General features: G+C 33.9%; 4 protein-coding genes across 11 annotated transcripts in view; 2 read left to right on the top strand and 2 right to left on the bottom strand.

Moving 5' to 3' along the window:
* LOC124412699 (AT-rich interactive domain-containing protein 2) overlaps positions 1-3,336 on the top strand; it is a 36,877-nt gene extending 33,541 nt beyond the window's left edge. For all 8 annotated transcript variants that reach the window (XM_046892796.1, XM_046892799.1, XM_046892795.1 and 5 more), the window contains 2 exons: positions 862-953; positions 1,078-3,336. In XM_046892796.1, the coding sequence (XP_046748752.1) occupies positions 862-953; positions 1,078-1,198 (213 nt within the window). In that variant the 3' untranslated portion in view covers positions 1,199-3,336. The remainder of the gene's footprint in view (positions 1-861; positions 954-1,077) is intronic.
* Positions 3,337-4,195: 859 nt separating this feature from the next.
* LOC124412718 (NADH dehydrogenase [ubiquinone] 1 beta subcomplex subunit 9) lies at positions 4,196-5,124 on the bottom strand. The gene is made up of 2 exons (XM_046892840.1): positions 4,915-5,124; positions 4,196-4,634 (listed from the first exon to the last, which is right to left on the bottom strand). The coding sequence occupies exons 1-2, from the start codon at positions 5,025-5,027 to the stop codon at positions 4,307-4,309; spliced, it is 441 nt and encodes a 146-aa protein (XP_046748796.1). The 5' UTR covers positions 5,028-5,124; the 3' UTR covers positions 4,196-4,306.
* A 2,401-nt stretch (positions 5,125-7,525) lies between these two features.
* On the top strand, positions 7,526-9,300 carry LOC124412710. Its single transcript, XM_046892828.1, has 4 exons — positions 7,526-7,653; positions 7,958-8,175; positions 8,263-8,398; positions 8,494-9,300. The coding sequence occupies exons 2-4, from the start codon at positions 8,001-8,003 to the stop codon at positions 9,290-9,292; spliced, it is 1,110 nt and encodes a 369-aa protein (XP_046748784.1). The 5' UTR covers positions 7,526-7,653; positions 7,958-8,000; the 3' UTR covers positions 9,293-9,300.
* A 2,180-nt stretch (positions 9,301-11,480) lies between these two features.
* Positions 11,481-13,565, bottom strand: LOC124412708 (protein saal1). The gene is made up of 6 exons (XM_046892826.1): positions 13,370-13,565; positions 13,016-13,206; positions 12,740-12,895; positions 12,378-12,651; positions 11,835-12,293; positions 11,481-11,759 (listed from the first exon to the last, which is right to left on the bottom strand). Exons 2-6 carry the CDS (start codon positions 13,202-13,204, stop codon positions 11,518-11,520), a joined length of 1,320 nt encoding a protein of 439 aa, XP_046748782.1. The 5' UTR covers positions 13,205-13,206; positions 13,370-13,565; the 3' UTR covers positions 11,481-11,517.
* Between the last annotated feature and the right edge of the window lie 1,069 nt (positions 13,566-14,634).

Here is a 14,634-nt window from a genome sequence, read left to right as displayed (position 1 = left end):
ATATTGTAGCTAGTATTGTTGTAATGTATTTTTTTTCTCAACACATCTTCCAAACTTACAATGCTATTGTCAATAGCCTTAAGTGAGTTGAAAAACAATGAGATGTGTTTTTTGTTGCTAATATAGAACCGTTCATAGCTTATTATTGCCTTACCTCCAGTACAATTAAGTGTGTCTGTAAAGTAGTCCAAAAGGCAAAATTGATCAAAAGCGAATATTTAATTAAAACGAGTAATATATTCTTTTTATGAATATTCATCCATCTGAAAGCATGGAAAGAAAAAACTGAATCAGCAAATCAACAACACGTTGAATCCATATATCTGATTTTGCAACTATTTTTGAAGTCATGGACCTCAATGTATATACAGAACAAGATTTCGTTTAATGCAGATAATTCTACTCAGATGTACATTTTTTAGTTCACCATCTGGCATGCCTTGTGTAACTAATTTAGCTGTAATACATTCATTTTTTTTCTTTCTATGAATCTTGTTCAAAATGAGCCCCCATAGTAATCATTCATTTGTTTCCGTATCATTTGATGTTGAAAACGGCCAATATCATGCTTATTCGTTTGAAAAAATTGCCAAACCATGCGATTCACTCATTTCACTTGAGCGAATTGCAATACTACATTTTGCAATTTGCCTGTATCAAAACATCCGTAAGTATCTACTTTTCACAAGCATGAGAAAATTACCATCAGTGTCCGATGAGTTATCACATCCATTTTTATTGTAAATTTTTTATTTACAATGCAATCGTTTATTAATTTGTGTTAAAATAGTTAATCTTTTGTTACTATCTTTGAGCACAAATACTTCAACTGGTTTGACATTGGTAATTTCTTCGTTACAGGATGACAACGAAGGCCCAGTGACCAAAAGTATTCGGCTGACGGCAGCTTTGATTCTCAGAAACCTAGTCATTTACTCTGCACATGGAAGAAGGTAAGCAATAATTGAGAGAAATTCATCGTACATTTTTTCATTGATTTGGTATAATATTCAATGAAAAACTCCTTGAGAAAGAAGGAAGAACTGTAGGTCATTAGTAAATGTAATTGTATTACAGGCATCTCAGGGCATACGAACCTCATCTGGCAGGAGTGGCGCTAAGCAATGTTGAATCATCCAGAACAATAGCACAAGTGTTATATGACATGAATGATCAGAGCAGCAGTAGTCACAGGTGACCTTTTGAACCAGGCCTCTAAAATTCTCAAATTCATGAGCCGCATTGGATTCAAGATCGCAAAGTCTGGTGTAAGGTTAGGAAAAGATGTGACTACGGATTTGGAAAGTAATGGTTTGGATTTGTGAAGAAGCATTAAGACTTAATCTTTGAAACAAAGTATAAAGCAAGTGGACTTATGTGCAAATCTGAACAAATAACACATACGGCGATGTTTTACGCAGAAAAGAGGCCTATAAACTTAATAGGCAAAAACCATTGCCGATTTAGAAAATAGAACAAAAGTAAAAAAAAAAAAAAAAACGAGATTTAAATAAATAAAAAAACTGAAACTAGTGACGTGAAATGAGGACAGCAGTTAGGTGATCCAGAACAGTGATAACGAACAAGATAATATTTCAGATTTAATATTAATATTTATTTTCTCAACAAACGGAAAAAATGTTTTTAGTAAACGTGTACAAAAAAAAGGAAAAAAAACGAAAAAAATGGTGAAGAAAATACTTTATGGACGTTATAGTTAATTGTAATCATTATTATCATCATCGTACGAAGTATGGTTTTTTTCATAAGTCGTAAAGAATTTAGAATGTAAAGAACTTTTTATTCAATGTATTTGTTAGGAATCTATTATTTTTGCTTACGATTGCATATTGCAATCACATGGCTATATTATTGTCTCTCTTGTTTTGTTAATGAATAATCTTATACTGAAAGTTATTAAGGCAAGAAAACACGTGCGTAAGTGAATTCGTCGTTAGAACAAAATACTTCAATCACTACAACAAATTACTCACACTAATTATCATTTCACTTCTATGCATCAAAACATTGTATTAAATGTTATCCATAACATTCACACTGTCCAACTTATTCGTTTTAAGGATTATGACCACGTTGATGGCAGCTCTGTTATATACATCCTACATACATACCTAATATTATTTACAATTCAAATTAAATGTAAAGTATAGAAATACGATTGAAACTTTCGCATTGCTGTATGCAAATAATCACATTTCATCCTCGTTGAGCAATGGTTTCTATTACATTTACGAATAGATATAAATGATGTGTACTTCTTGTTTAACTCGCCCTCCTTGGGGCTGAACATTACCACCGAGTATATGAAAGAAATAATTTGATAGATCTTGCAAGAATCGACTCGATTATTAAATTTATGTGTATAATTTTTTTTTTTTTTCTAATTCTTGCTTCTGATCTACTATCAGATCGTAGAATTCAATTGACCCAGTGTATGTGAATGTAAGCGATACCACTTCTTATTGGTTCTCATTTGAAGATCATTTTTTTTTTCAACGAGGAGCTAAATGATGCGCAACATATTTTATGCATACATGTACAAAAAAATACTGAATAACGAACTTAAATATTATTTACCTTCTGCCGAGATTTATAACAAAGTTTGTGTCATACTTCTTGAATTGCTTAACTGCGTCACCAACTTCTTTGGTTTTATCTAACGAAGCTATATAATCAGCAATTCTATGTCCAGGCTGCAAAATTTTATATACACAAAATTCTATTCCCCGTAGCTTGTATTGCATTTAAATAATTTATTTAGTAATGGCAAGCTCTCGTTGACGGAAAAAAACTAACTCGTGGTTATGAAATTAAAATGAAAAATATAAACGTATACATACTTGTAAATAATATCTGTATTTCACTAACGACGTTACACAACAACCACTGTGTAAATTTTTGGAAGTTGTAGATTCCAACGTCTAAGAAAACTGAAGTAAAGTTTCTGTATTATAGTATATATGACAAGACGTAGAAGTTGCAAGGAAAAAATTTTGTAATTATTTAAATGGAACGAAGTTAAAAAGGCTGGGTCAGTATTACAAAACAGCCGATTAAGAATACCTAAGTACATAAAAGTATAATAGTGGACCCTGTGCAAGCCTCGATCTTGTATTTTATAAATATATACGAATCAAGTTTATTAGCTGAACGTTTAGGAGGGTGAAAATCTTGCAAGAGGCTTTTTATTTTTATTATTTGTAATTACTTAGTTTAAATGTTTCAACGTTTGGTACGATCATGAGAAGATAAATAAAGAACTGTGTAAAGGAATTAAACCGGTGATGTAATAAATGAATTGAATAATTAATTAAATACTGACGCGGTCGAATAATCAGTAGCTAAGAAACAACCACACACAATGCATCATCATTCCAGCAGTGTATGTTCCGTTGTGTCGATCACATGCATTAAAGTTGTCATAACTTCGGCTTCTCAAACTGGGTTCGATAAATCCTGTGTGAGAATTTGAATGAAGTTGAAACCATAGTTAGTAACCAAACTTACTGTTATTATTAAAATAAAGCAGTCAAGTCTGGTGACCAAAATTTTATCAAACCTTGCTGAATTACCTTAGTTATAACAAGTTTAGTGTATTTTGACTGCTAGTATTGCCTTCGTAGTATCTCGGCATATTCAAAGTTCCTACTGCGCATACTTTGCTATTTGAAAGTACCTGTACGAATGAAATCGATCTCACAGAGAACGATCATTGTCTGTAACATATATTCGAAATTTGATGAAAATCAATTTCTACATTTACAAAATCTACTAACTCTAGTGAAATCCAATAGAAAGTGCTGTACAATGTTCGCAGTATCACGGAAGGATAAACAATAAACGTTACATTTAACGTACTGTTGATTTAATATTTGCAATTAATGTTAAACGTAACAATTCATCAAAAAGCCACGTGTTTTGGTTTGCCATTCATTCCTAACATTGAAAAAAAAAATTTAATACATCTGATCAAAGTTACAGAATTAAACTACATTGTGAGTTTCAGTACTCAACAATATGCCGAAATCTTAGAGAATTGATTAAGCTGTGAATGAGCCATAAAAAATGAAGTTCCTCTATTTATCCATGATACAATCAAACTTCAACGTATACTGGAGAAAATTTTAGCATCGTGTTAAACACATCAAAGGGAAAGTGACGACAAGGAAACGTGTGAGTAACAAGAATTGTATTCATTTAATATTTGATACATGACATTTTCATATTTTACAACCAACTATCTTCAATCTATGATTCATACGGACGACTTATTGTCACCAAATTTTTAGTGGCCTGAAGATGAATTCTCTTTTACATCAGGATATTGTTTGTTGTACCATTCGATGAATTCTTTCTTACGCTGTTCTCTGCGAGCAAAGTAGTGAGGGTACCTAGCTTTCTCAGATGGATGCCAGTAGTCAACGATCCAATCAGGTAGCACAACTTCTCTTTCATACGCTACGCCTCCTGGAGAGTTGGGAAATTTCCTTGGAAGCCAATGCTGGTGCTCGAATAGTTCTTTCTCACCATCAATAACCAGTTGTTTTGCAATTCTTAGATCCTTTATGTCTTTGTTCTTCTCAAAACGTTGTCTCAGCAAAACTGCGTTATATCTGATAGAATAATGAATAAGGAGTTATTTTGAAGGCAGTCATTGCCAGTTGTGACTTGGAAACAGAGCAAAGTTGCCAGTGTATCAGCAACCTTGTCCAAATTAAAGGAACTGAAGAAAATTAATACAATATTCAGGGTTGCAAAGGACTCCACTTGGTCGAACCTTGGTTCGTTAATAATTAATCATGCAATTATGCGATGCAATTTTATTAGTACATCAATCAAGCTCTATCGGTGAATGTCAGTGTACTAGAAATTTGATCAAAGGGTGAATTTTACCGATAAACATGTCTTATCCAAATCCAACTTTCTAGAGTTCGAAGGGCGTTTTTATACAGACTGGCGACACGGCGAGGGTGCGAAACCAAGTTGAGTGGCACCTTCACCGACATGGTCGAGTATGCTGAGCCAAAAACTTGTATTTATCAAAATTACGGTTATGTAAAGGCTGGTTGTTCGTCTGCTGCGAGGACGAACAACACGGCACGAACCCAACTAACATTTGTATTCTAGGAACTCGACAACAACACGGGAAACCAAACTTACCGTAGTTGCTGTCGGTCACCGCCGCGGCGCTCGAGTAGCAAACTGAGCAAACTTAGCGGCGTCTTCAGTTATCTTCGGACTGTCGATAAGTCAAAACGTGTTCTTCCAAATTCCAACGCGGTCGGCTATTGCGTTGTGATTGTGTCGGTACGTGTGTGGTGATTGATTCGATAGATCTATAAATATTTCTATAAATAACAAACTAAGCCCTTAAAAGTGAAAATAATTACCGCTTAAGCACTCGAATTCGGTATTCATACATTAAAAAGTTAAGTACGTTACCTTAAATACTCAATTAAATGCTTTTATGAACCGATTGTCGTTATTGATTTGATTCGTTGATGTTTTAAGTGATTTGGCAATTGTTTGATTCGATTTCAGTTCTCTTGGCATTGATACTGTTGTGAGAATTACTTTTAAAAATTTCGCACTATTTGTGATCTAATATTTCGTGTTGAAATAAAAGTACCAAAGTGATGACTCATTTAAAAATGGTTAAAATAATAATAAATCATATGTGGATATCGAATCTATCAACTGAAATACTGTATAAAAAACTTTAACGTCTATCTAGTCCGTGCATCAACGTCTTTTGTTTCACGCGGACAAACGAAGGACATCATTTTTCTTCACGTGAATTTATTGTAAGACGTTTCAATAGTAAATTCGAGGAAAGGAAAGTGCATCGGAGTGTTTTTGTTTAGAATTACGCATAGGATGGGGTTGTTGAGCCCTTTTTCGGATTTGTGATATGTGGACATCGCCTGTGTTAAAGCCTGTATTAGGTGTTGAGTTACATGTGAATAGTGCCATGGAAGTAACCCGCTGTAGCTGCTCACATCCTGCAGAATTTCAGCGATTGGTGAGTTTATTGTGAGCAATTTATTTTGTAACGCTGTACCGCTTGAAAAAATTCTATAAATCTCTTAATGGCTAACATTCCAAATAAGGATTCGGAATATATCTGATGATTATCATGATACTTCTTACACTTTTTCTTCGCAAATCATATGCCCTTTGTATATCGATTTTACTTTCCGCATATCGACCATGCGACGATTATACGTCTAGTTTGCCATGGCCAAAGTTCTCCACATCGAAAATGTGAAAATGTAGCGAAATCGTAGATCAAGGTGTAATTCAAGCGAAGGATACTCTAATTTTGACTACAACATGCATAAATAATTGTGAAATTTCTGAATAGTTATTAATTTTCAATATTTAATTTCGTTAACATTTTAACCTTTAAGGGGTATACTCAACTCATGAGCAAAAAAAGGGTTTTTCAAGATTTTTTTTTAACAAGTTTTAACTGTAAATATTGATATAGGCTTTGTTAGGCTTAATAAATACTCTCGAATTAGATTTTTTTTTAATTTATTGTTTTTTATAACTTACATACATGAAAGTCGTAGTTAAAAATCAGTCTGAAAAAGGTAGAACTGCGGTGTTGATAATTTCTCGGAGATGGTTAACCTGAAACCAAAAAATTGAAAGGTTTTAGGTTCAGCATGTTAATTGCCTTGGAATGAATTATACGATTTTTGATATTTGCAAAATTAACAAAATGGTGGCCATTTTTTGAAAAAGTTATAAAATATTGCTCTTTTGCCGTTTTTTGCAAAAAAAAAATATAGTTAAAATCCAAATTTCAAGAAACGTATGATTCATTCCAAGAGCATCAACATGCTGAATCTAAAACCGTTCGGTTTTTTGGTTTCAAATTAACCAGCTCCGAGAAATCGTCAACACCCTAGACCTGCCTTTTTCAGACTGATTTTCAACTACGATTTTCGTGTATCAAAAGTGATTAAAATTAATAAAAAATTTCTTTTATCTAATTCGAGAGTGTATTTATTGAGTCTAACAAAGCCTATATCAATATTTACAGTTAAAACTTATTAAAAATATTCTTGAGAAAACCCTTTTTTTTGCTCGTTAGCTGAGTAGATCCCTTAATGTGATCTACTACAAGTCCGCGTGGACTTGATACATCACTTTTCTGCAAACAAGTGGGATCTTTGCTGATGCAGACGCTCTTGAATCTACACATAATTCGTGACAATTATTCTGGACAAAAGTTAGATTTTTCGGCACCACGACGCTGATTCGTCAACTTTCGAGGTTGGCTTCCTGGCGTATTTAATATGTGTCGGACGTTATGTTTAATGCTTGAGTAGAAAAGTTTTTCTGTACTTCCCAAGCATACGTCGAATTCAAAATTATGCTTTTGAGGATGAAATGGCTAAAATTATGATTAAAAAATTAGGCTCTTTTGACATTTACTGAACACCGTGAACCCTGGGCAGCGTTTAGTGTCTATTTATACGGTCGCTGCTTCCGGTAAGCGACAGAAAGAAGCACACGCAATGGCGACTGTAGTTTGATACCACGGTTGTCGTTATCATTCGTTACCAGTCGTTGGGTTGACGAGCCCTCATTTCTAGCGACTTGCGATTTTCGCAGATTCAGGTGACTATTTCAAATTTTAGTTGCGAACGATATTTTACTGTGATGCATTTTTTTTTTTTCGAAACGTCAGACGACATATCAACACTTTATATTGTTATTCGTCGAATTAATACATTTCACCGTACTTTGAATGTCTCAAAGTAACGTAACATATCAAAATAGTTTCGACTGAGTTTAAATTAAACAAAATGACTCGTTTTCGTGATTTCTCCTCATTCTTGATTCATTAAAACGATAATGTTTGCGAGGAAGGCGCTCAGCAAGTACCTGCGATACATGCCTTTGATACTTATATTTTTCCCAGACGATTTGAAAGAAACTAAAAGGAGAGTTAATACAACTTACAAATGTTGACCATGCCCTCGATGCCCCCAGACGCTCACAAAATATCCCTCAAAATAATTGAGGCAATAGAACAACATCCTGTTCTTTATATTTCTGAAGTCAAAGGTGGCGCAATTAAGTTACAAGAATTTAGACAGAAAGTTTGGAAACGAATAGCGCTGGAACTAGGCCTGGATCGTAAGATTAATTCAATCATTGAGACACATTCTTTATTACAACGATGAAATTACGCTGCGAATTTCACATCCTGGTTGAACTTTTTAGCTGGCTGGGTTCGACTTCGGTGGAAAAACTTGAGGGATACTTACTGCCGCATATTAAAGTACAAAAACAAGACTGACAAAGGAATCAGACGGAAAAAATGGGTATTTGAGGACCATTTAAGTTTTCTCAAATTTCCGTAAGATAATATAACCTATTTCTTTCATTTGCGATTTCATTATTACCAAAATTTTATTTACAATTTGGTCAATAAATTTTCTCCTATTTTGGTAGTTATGAATCAGATTATCAACCGCAATGTGTTGAACTTTCCGAGGAGTATATACAGGATATAAATGCTGGGGATAATAATACAGAAGGACTTTTGGAGCAATTAGAGGATAGAACTGACGATGATTTTACGGAATATTTAGAAGTCTTAGAAGAAACGACTGCAGATCCTATATTGGATGAGAGTGAGGATCAAAAGATCGAAATGCTGGAAGATAGTAATTCGTTCCAACAAATTGCAAATAGTAACGAAATGCAGCAAGTTATTGTAACCACCCCCATCCAACAGATAGAGTCGAAATTTAGGAAAATAAGACCGAAGAGAGCTAAATACGAACACCAACCTACAGTGGATGTATCTAACACCTATAGTATTCTAAAAAATTCTAATCAAAATACTGGAAATTTAATCATACCGTCAACAAGTGCTAATGGTTCAACTACTGGACCTATTTTTTTGAGAAATTCAACAGTGCTGCCTACTCCTGTTAGTCCGACTAAAAATGCTAATGACATAAAATTGACAGAGACTAATATTGATCAGGTGTATTTGGCCCCAGAGGGCAAAAGTAGCATTGAACTTTTCTTTGATAGTATGGCAGAGACTGTGAAAAAATTACCTGCCAAAGCTCAAGCTGATATAAAGATGGAAATTTGTAAGCTTGTTACCGAAGCTGAAGTAAAGTACTCCGGACAAACTTCGACTCAAAATACCCAACAATTCATAGCTCCACCTGGTATGATTCCAAAATTAGTGCTTATACCTTGTAGTATGATTGATAATGCAAATAATAAAGGTTAAGATTTAAACGTAATTGACAAACTTCTAGTTTTCCTCATGAGAGGATTTGACGAAACGGTGACCAGAGGTCAGAAAAAACTGGGAAGTCGGGAAATTTACAAAATAGTCTGGGAAGTCGGGGAGTCACAAAAGAATAAATCTTTCCCCATTGAAAAACAAAAATCAAACAATTTATTTTTTCCAGATGTTTGTTTCCATGATGACTAAATAGATCAAAAACGTGTTTCTCAGTACTGATTGGTTCGGAGATTTATTCCATAACTACTATAATCGGCTATAAAATATTAGTTTGAATTTTAGTCTCAGTGAAAAATTGTAATTTTATTAGGAAAAGTTTATTGGGCATTTTTAGTGCCCACTATGGACGGTCTAAAAATAGTATTTTTCGCAAATAATGCTTCAAATAACGTAAAGTAAACATTAATCTCTTTAAAAAAAAAACTTTCTGAAAGAATAGGGTCTTAAAATGTGCACAACGTAACTTTCATGAAATTATACTCGCGACTGTATTTTGGATTATGCATTTTATTTACTTATTTTTTATTCACTTGACAGGACATACCTGACATACAAAGAAAACAATATTGAAATAACTATGAAGTCGCAATGGTACATTATGTACCATTGTATCTGAGTATACTTTGGAAGACGCTTTTACAATTGCGATTTTGTAGAAATGATCCCATTTCTTTAGTTCTATGTCAAATGAAAATAGATTGGAATGTTTTTGTTTAGAATTGCATATAGAATGAAGCTGTTAAGCTCTCTTTTGCGTTTGGAAATATATGCGACAATGTCAAAATCGACTAGAGTATCGCCCTAAGCAAAGTTCCAGACACACCATAATGTCTCAATTTCCTAATTAACAGATTTATATCAACTAGATGTAAGACCTTTGCCGACACAGTATAAATAGCATCTATAATATTTATATTTGTAATATTTTTTTTTCAACAAAGTTGATCGACAACCCAAGAAACCATGTTGTTCCAGAATAATATACTTCCTCAAATAATTTGATAGCTTCTCACACACTAGAGAATCAAAAAATTTAACATACACATTAATCTCACATATGGGGTGGTAATTATTCACATCAGTGATATCTTCTCCTTGATGAAGCGGGGTGATAAAGGACATTTCCCATTGATTAGGACAAACCCAGATTTGCAGTGAATAATTGAATAAGTCTGTGAGTAGTTCACATAAAATTAATAAACAGTTTTTTACGAGTAATGGGTGTATACAATCAGGCTCGGTTAGTGAGATATTCCCAATACCATCGTTATAAATAAAATTTAACACAGTTTCACTCAGATCATCGTCTTTATACACACTGCCAAACTTGAATGCGAACAGATTGGCTATACTTTTTCCATTTTCGGTAGTTACACCATCATAATGCATTATTGCCTCGAAGCTTTGCCATTCATCGAACTAAGATATCACTGCAATTTCTTACAGTGAGCAGTCAATGCTGCTTTGGTTTCACTAACAAGGCTAGATTCAACTCTCTTGGAGAGAATTTTACACAAAACTCTGAACTTCCTGAATAAACCATGATAACAATCATATTTATAAAACTTATAAAGTTGACCCATTTTTTGTTCCTCCTTTAAATTATGAATCAACTCTTTGGAGAACCATTTTGGGAGGGTACTATCCCTAACCATAATCTTAGGAACATGTTTATTAATAACGTTAATGATAATACTGTTCGTGGTCTTAACTAGATCATCAACACTATTTGTTTCTACAGAGAAATTTTACCAATTTGCTTTCAACAACTCGAATACATGATCTTTGTCATGCTTACTGGAACTTTAACGTCAAAGATCGAGTGAAAGGAATCATAGTCGAAATATAGCATCATTATATGCCTGGTATTCAGCATTCATGATATTTGTAAATAACACGTTTAAAATATCTCCTGAAATATTTTATATTCTCTTTATTGAGAATTAATTATGGAATTTATATTTTTCTACTTTATAGTTGCACATAATACTATTTTTGCAAGGCGTAATTAGACATTCAGTGTCTTCGAGCTTGAATCTTTTATTAAAGACAAGTAATATTCTATTGAAAGTAAGCGTCCAATGTTCTATGATTCATCATTTCATAAAACAATATTCTATGCAATTGATTAAAATACAATGCACACGGTATCAATAAACACAAATTGTTCCTACATTAATTTGTACACATTAATATAACTGATCATTTCACTGACTTAGGGATTCACTTGCTATTATTAGTTTTCTCATTGTAGCACTAGTCGTATACCGGTGTGATTTGGTTATATCCATAATGTATTGGACAATACTATCTTCACACATTTGTAGAACGTCTTGCAGGTGATCCAGTTCGGACCAAGCTAATATTTTAAACCAATATTTTTCCAAATACTCTGAAAGTTCCCACTCGTTGTTATCGCTGTTCGTATCCGAATCAGTTGATTGGTTTCCTGCAAAATGAGTATAAACGAGCAATCTAGTCAAAGAAACTTGTCTAAACCCACAACAATTATTCTATTACTCACCTGACTGCAGATGATACATAATTGTCACTATCATAAATATGAATTCGGGGCCCACGGGTAATCTGTTCTGTTGGAAACTTAGAATCATTTTCACAGAGTCGTGAATACACACAGCAGATATTTCATCCAAGGGTATCAAATTGTGAGAATGTACATAAGGCTGTAGTATCCTGAGTAGAGTATCAAGGATATCTATAAAATGTTTAGTGTATTCCTCTTCAAACAACATGAGGTGTTTGCCTTCTAATAAATTGCTCACAATAGTGAGCCAATTTTCAATTACTTTGAGCTCTTTTCTTGTGTGATTTCCATCTTGTTTGGGTATCATTTGCGTGAATGATTCTATCAGAGCTGGAAGTAGTTGTTGCATACCAAAAAGAGATTCTAATAATTTTTCATTTGGTAATTGCGTGGTTGATATTGCTTGTATCAGATCTGTAGCCGCTATCAGTAAATCATCTGGAAAATATTAAATAGGATAGGTAATACTACAATTATGAAGGAACTGGTCGACTGTAGAAAGCCATTGTCCATTAAATTCACCATTGGTTGAACTGTTTAGGATAAAAATTAAAGATGTTCCAAGTATTTGGTAATTCTTCAAGTGCTCCAACCATAGTGAATTCGTATTCCCCCTTGCCTTCAGTTGAATATCCCATACAGCAACCCGCAGCAGTCTTAAGAGTTGAATTAGCGTTTCCGGATCACTAGTTAATAATAAATTAAAAAGCAAAGAAACTAATTCCTCCCTTTCTGCTACCGATTGTATTACGGTCGTCTGGGAACACATATTTCCAAGAATCCCCATAAGGATTTCCTGTAAATAGAAAAAAAGTAAACTGTTGTCATCATGCGATATGCAAGAATAGTAGCCAGCACTAGATGATATTAAAATATAAACAAACCGTCAATCTGGGCTCATTGCTAGCATTGAATGATAGTTCAACAATTTGTAAGAAATTGTTTTCTGCTAGAAATAGCGTCACATCTTTTTCCGCCGCCATGTCCCATAAGAAGCAAAGCTCCTTTTCCAATGATTCTGACCACCCTGTTTCGTCTACCTGAAGAAACAATTAAAGTAGCAGTCGAAAGAATCGTTACAATCTGACTTTTTTTGTTGGGAATTGACTTTGATTGATCGTAAGGTGAGAGTTGTTGGACAGATCGAGTCAAGTTTTTACATTTGAAAGTGATATCAAGACGGTTATTATCCACTTGGCACTGTACATAGTGTTGCCAATTGTATCTCCTTTCATTGTTTCCATGTCAGATTCACTTATATCACTCGCATCCATCAGTAATGCCATTTGACACTCTGGACAATTCTCTTCACTATTACTATCATCGTCCACTTCTTCCATCGTGCTCATGTCTGTAAATCAATCAATGGTAAAGAAATAGCCTGTGCAGGAGAACAAATCAAAATAAGGTACACGGACTCACTACTGGTTATCGAAATTAACTACGTAATTGATCAGATTATATTTCGTGCTAAAATCAAGGGTATAAAATACTGAATTTTATTACATCCTAACCTGTTATGAAAGGATTGGAGATACGTTTAAAGTTTTCGTTGTTTTAGTTAGTTGCCAGTTGGAAAATAAATTGCTTCTTTACAATTAGCATTTATCTTGAACAGAATCTGCAGTTCAGCACTCTATTAATAAGTCCGTGTTTGAATGAACCGTTACCGCAAAGAGGATTATGACTCTGATTCAAAATACACTGCGCGTTCCCTCTATCTAATCCCACTGATGACTGTTGTCAGTACTCAGTGCTAATCCTCTTTGCGTTAACGAGTTTTGACCATGAAATTCAACCCGTACACCACTCAAATATAATAATACTGGGTGTATATCACTGGTGTATATCGTATTTGTATCACTGCATGGCTCGGGTCTTCGTACATGAAGTACCATAATACGGAATCAAGCATTGAGATCGTAGTTCGTATATGCGATTCATTGAGCCCAAAGTTCTTATTATCGCCATAGATGGCGCTGTTAGAGGTGTGAGCTTTTTTGCTACACCTACTGTCGTGTATGTATGTATAGTGTGTGTTTTAAGTAACGCATGAAGCGAATACGGTTGGCTTTCCGTAGAGAGAGGTAACTCGGGGGTGAATACCATACAATGTCATTTGCAAATTTATTTATCATTTGATCATTTTCAACAGCAGCTAGGCGAAACAGCTGATGTTGGGTAAATCATGTTGGTTTTTTTTTTCGACAAAATCACTCATGGTCATTAGTTTTTTGTAACATTCTCTTATTTAATCGGTACAAAAGATATCGTTACAAGTTTAACGATATAAAAAAGTAATGCCTTGAACGGGGCAATAATTTTTACATTACAAAGTCATACATCGTATAAAAAATAACTTGTATACACGAAGACAACTGTGAATAGTTGCCTAACTTTCTCACATAAATGTTGGAGTGTTTCCTTGAACATGATTAAAATCGTCTTATCATTAGGTATAAAGATTCGCGATTTTAACATAACATACAAATTTTACGTAAAACTTTGTTCAAACCATAATATGCCAATTAGGCTATACAAGACTGAGGTACCACAGAAAGCTAGCCTAAATTAAAACAAAAAACTATCTCTATCTCTATCGCTATCTCTTTTCCCCAATAACAAATACTGCAAATAATGTGTATAGGAACTTATCATCGTACATGATGAATGTTACACAAGGATTGTAGGAAATAATAATATTAAGTGTAATATTGACATGTACGTCTCTAACCACTTGGATAAAAAATGCAGAGAAGTTGTAAATTTACAAAAAATC

The sequence above is a fragment of the Diprion similis genome, chromosome 11 (genome assembly GCF_021155765.1).
Source record: "Diprion similis isolate iyDipSimi1 chromosome 11, iyDipSimi1.1, whole genome shotgun sequence".
Taxonomy (NCBI): Eukaryota; Metazoa; Arthropoda; class Insecta; order Hymenoptera; family Diprionidae; genus Diprion; species Diprion similis.
This window is presented reverse-complemented; position numbering and strand designations above follow the sequence as displayed.

Coding starts and splice junctions, on each gene's coding strand:
- LOC124412718 (XM_046892840.1), bottom strand. CDS start 5,027: ATGTCGGTGAAGGTGCCACTCAACTTGGTTTCGCACCCTCGCCGTGTC. Junction 4,635..4,914: donor TGGATAAGACATGTTTATCG/GTAAAATTCACC, acceptor TTATTCTATCAG/ATATAACGCAGTTTTGCTGA.
- LOC124412710 (XM_046892828.1), top strand. CDS start 8,001: ATGTTGACCATGCCCTCGATGCCCCCAGACGCTCACAAAATATCCCTC. Junction 8,176..8,262: donor GCTGGAACTAGGCCTGGATC/GTAAGATTAATT, acceptor TGAACTTTTTAG/CTGGCTGGGTTCGACTTCGG. Junction 8,399..8,493: donor TTAAGTTTTCTCAAATTTCC/GTAAGATAATAT, acceptor CTATTTTGGTAG/TTATGAATCAGATTATCAAC.
- LOC124412708 (XM_046892826.1), bottom strand. CDS start 13,204: ATGAGCACGATGGAAGAAGTGGACGATGATAGTAATAGTGAAGAGAAT. Junction 12,294..12,377: donor CCTAAACAGTTCAACCAATG/GTGAATTTAATG, acceptor AATATTTTCCAG/ATGATTTACTGATAGCGGCT. Junction 11,760..11,834: donor TATGTATCATCTGCAGTCAG/GTGAGTAATAGA, acceptor CTCATTTTGCAG/GAAACCAATCAACTGATTCG.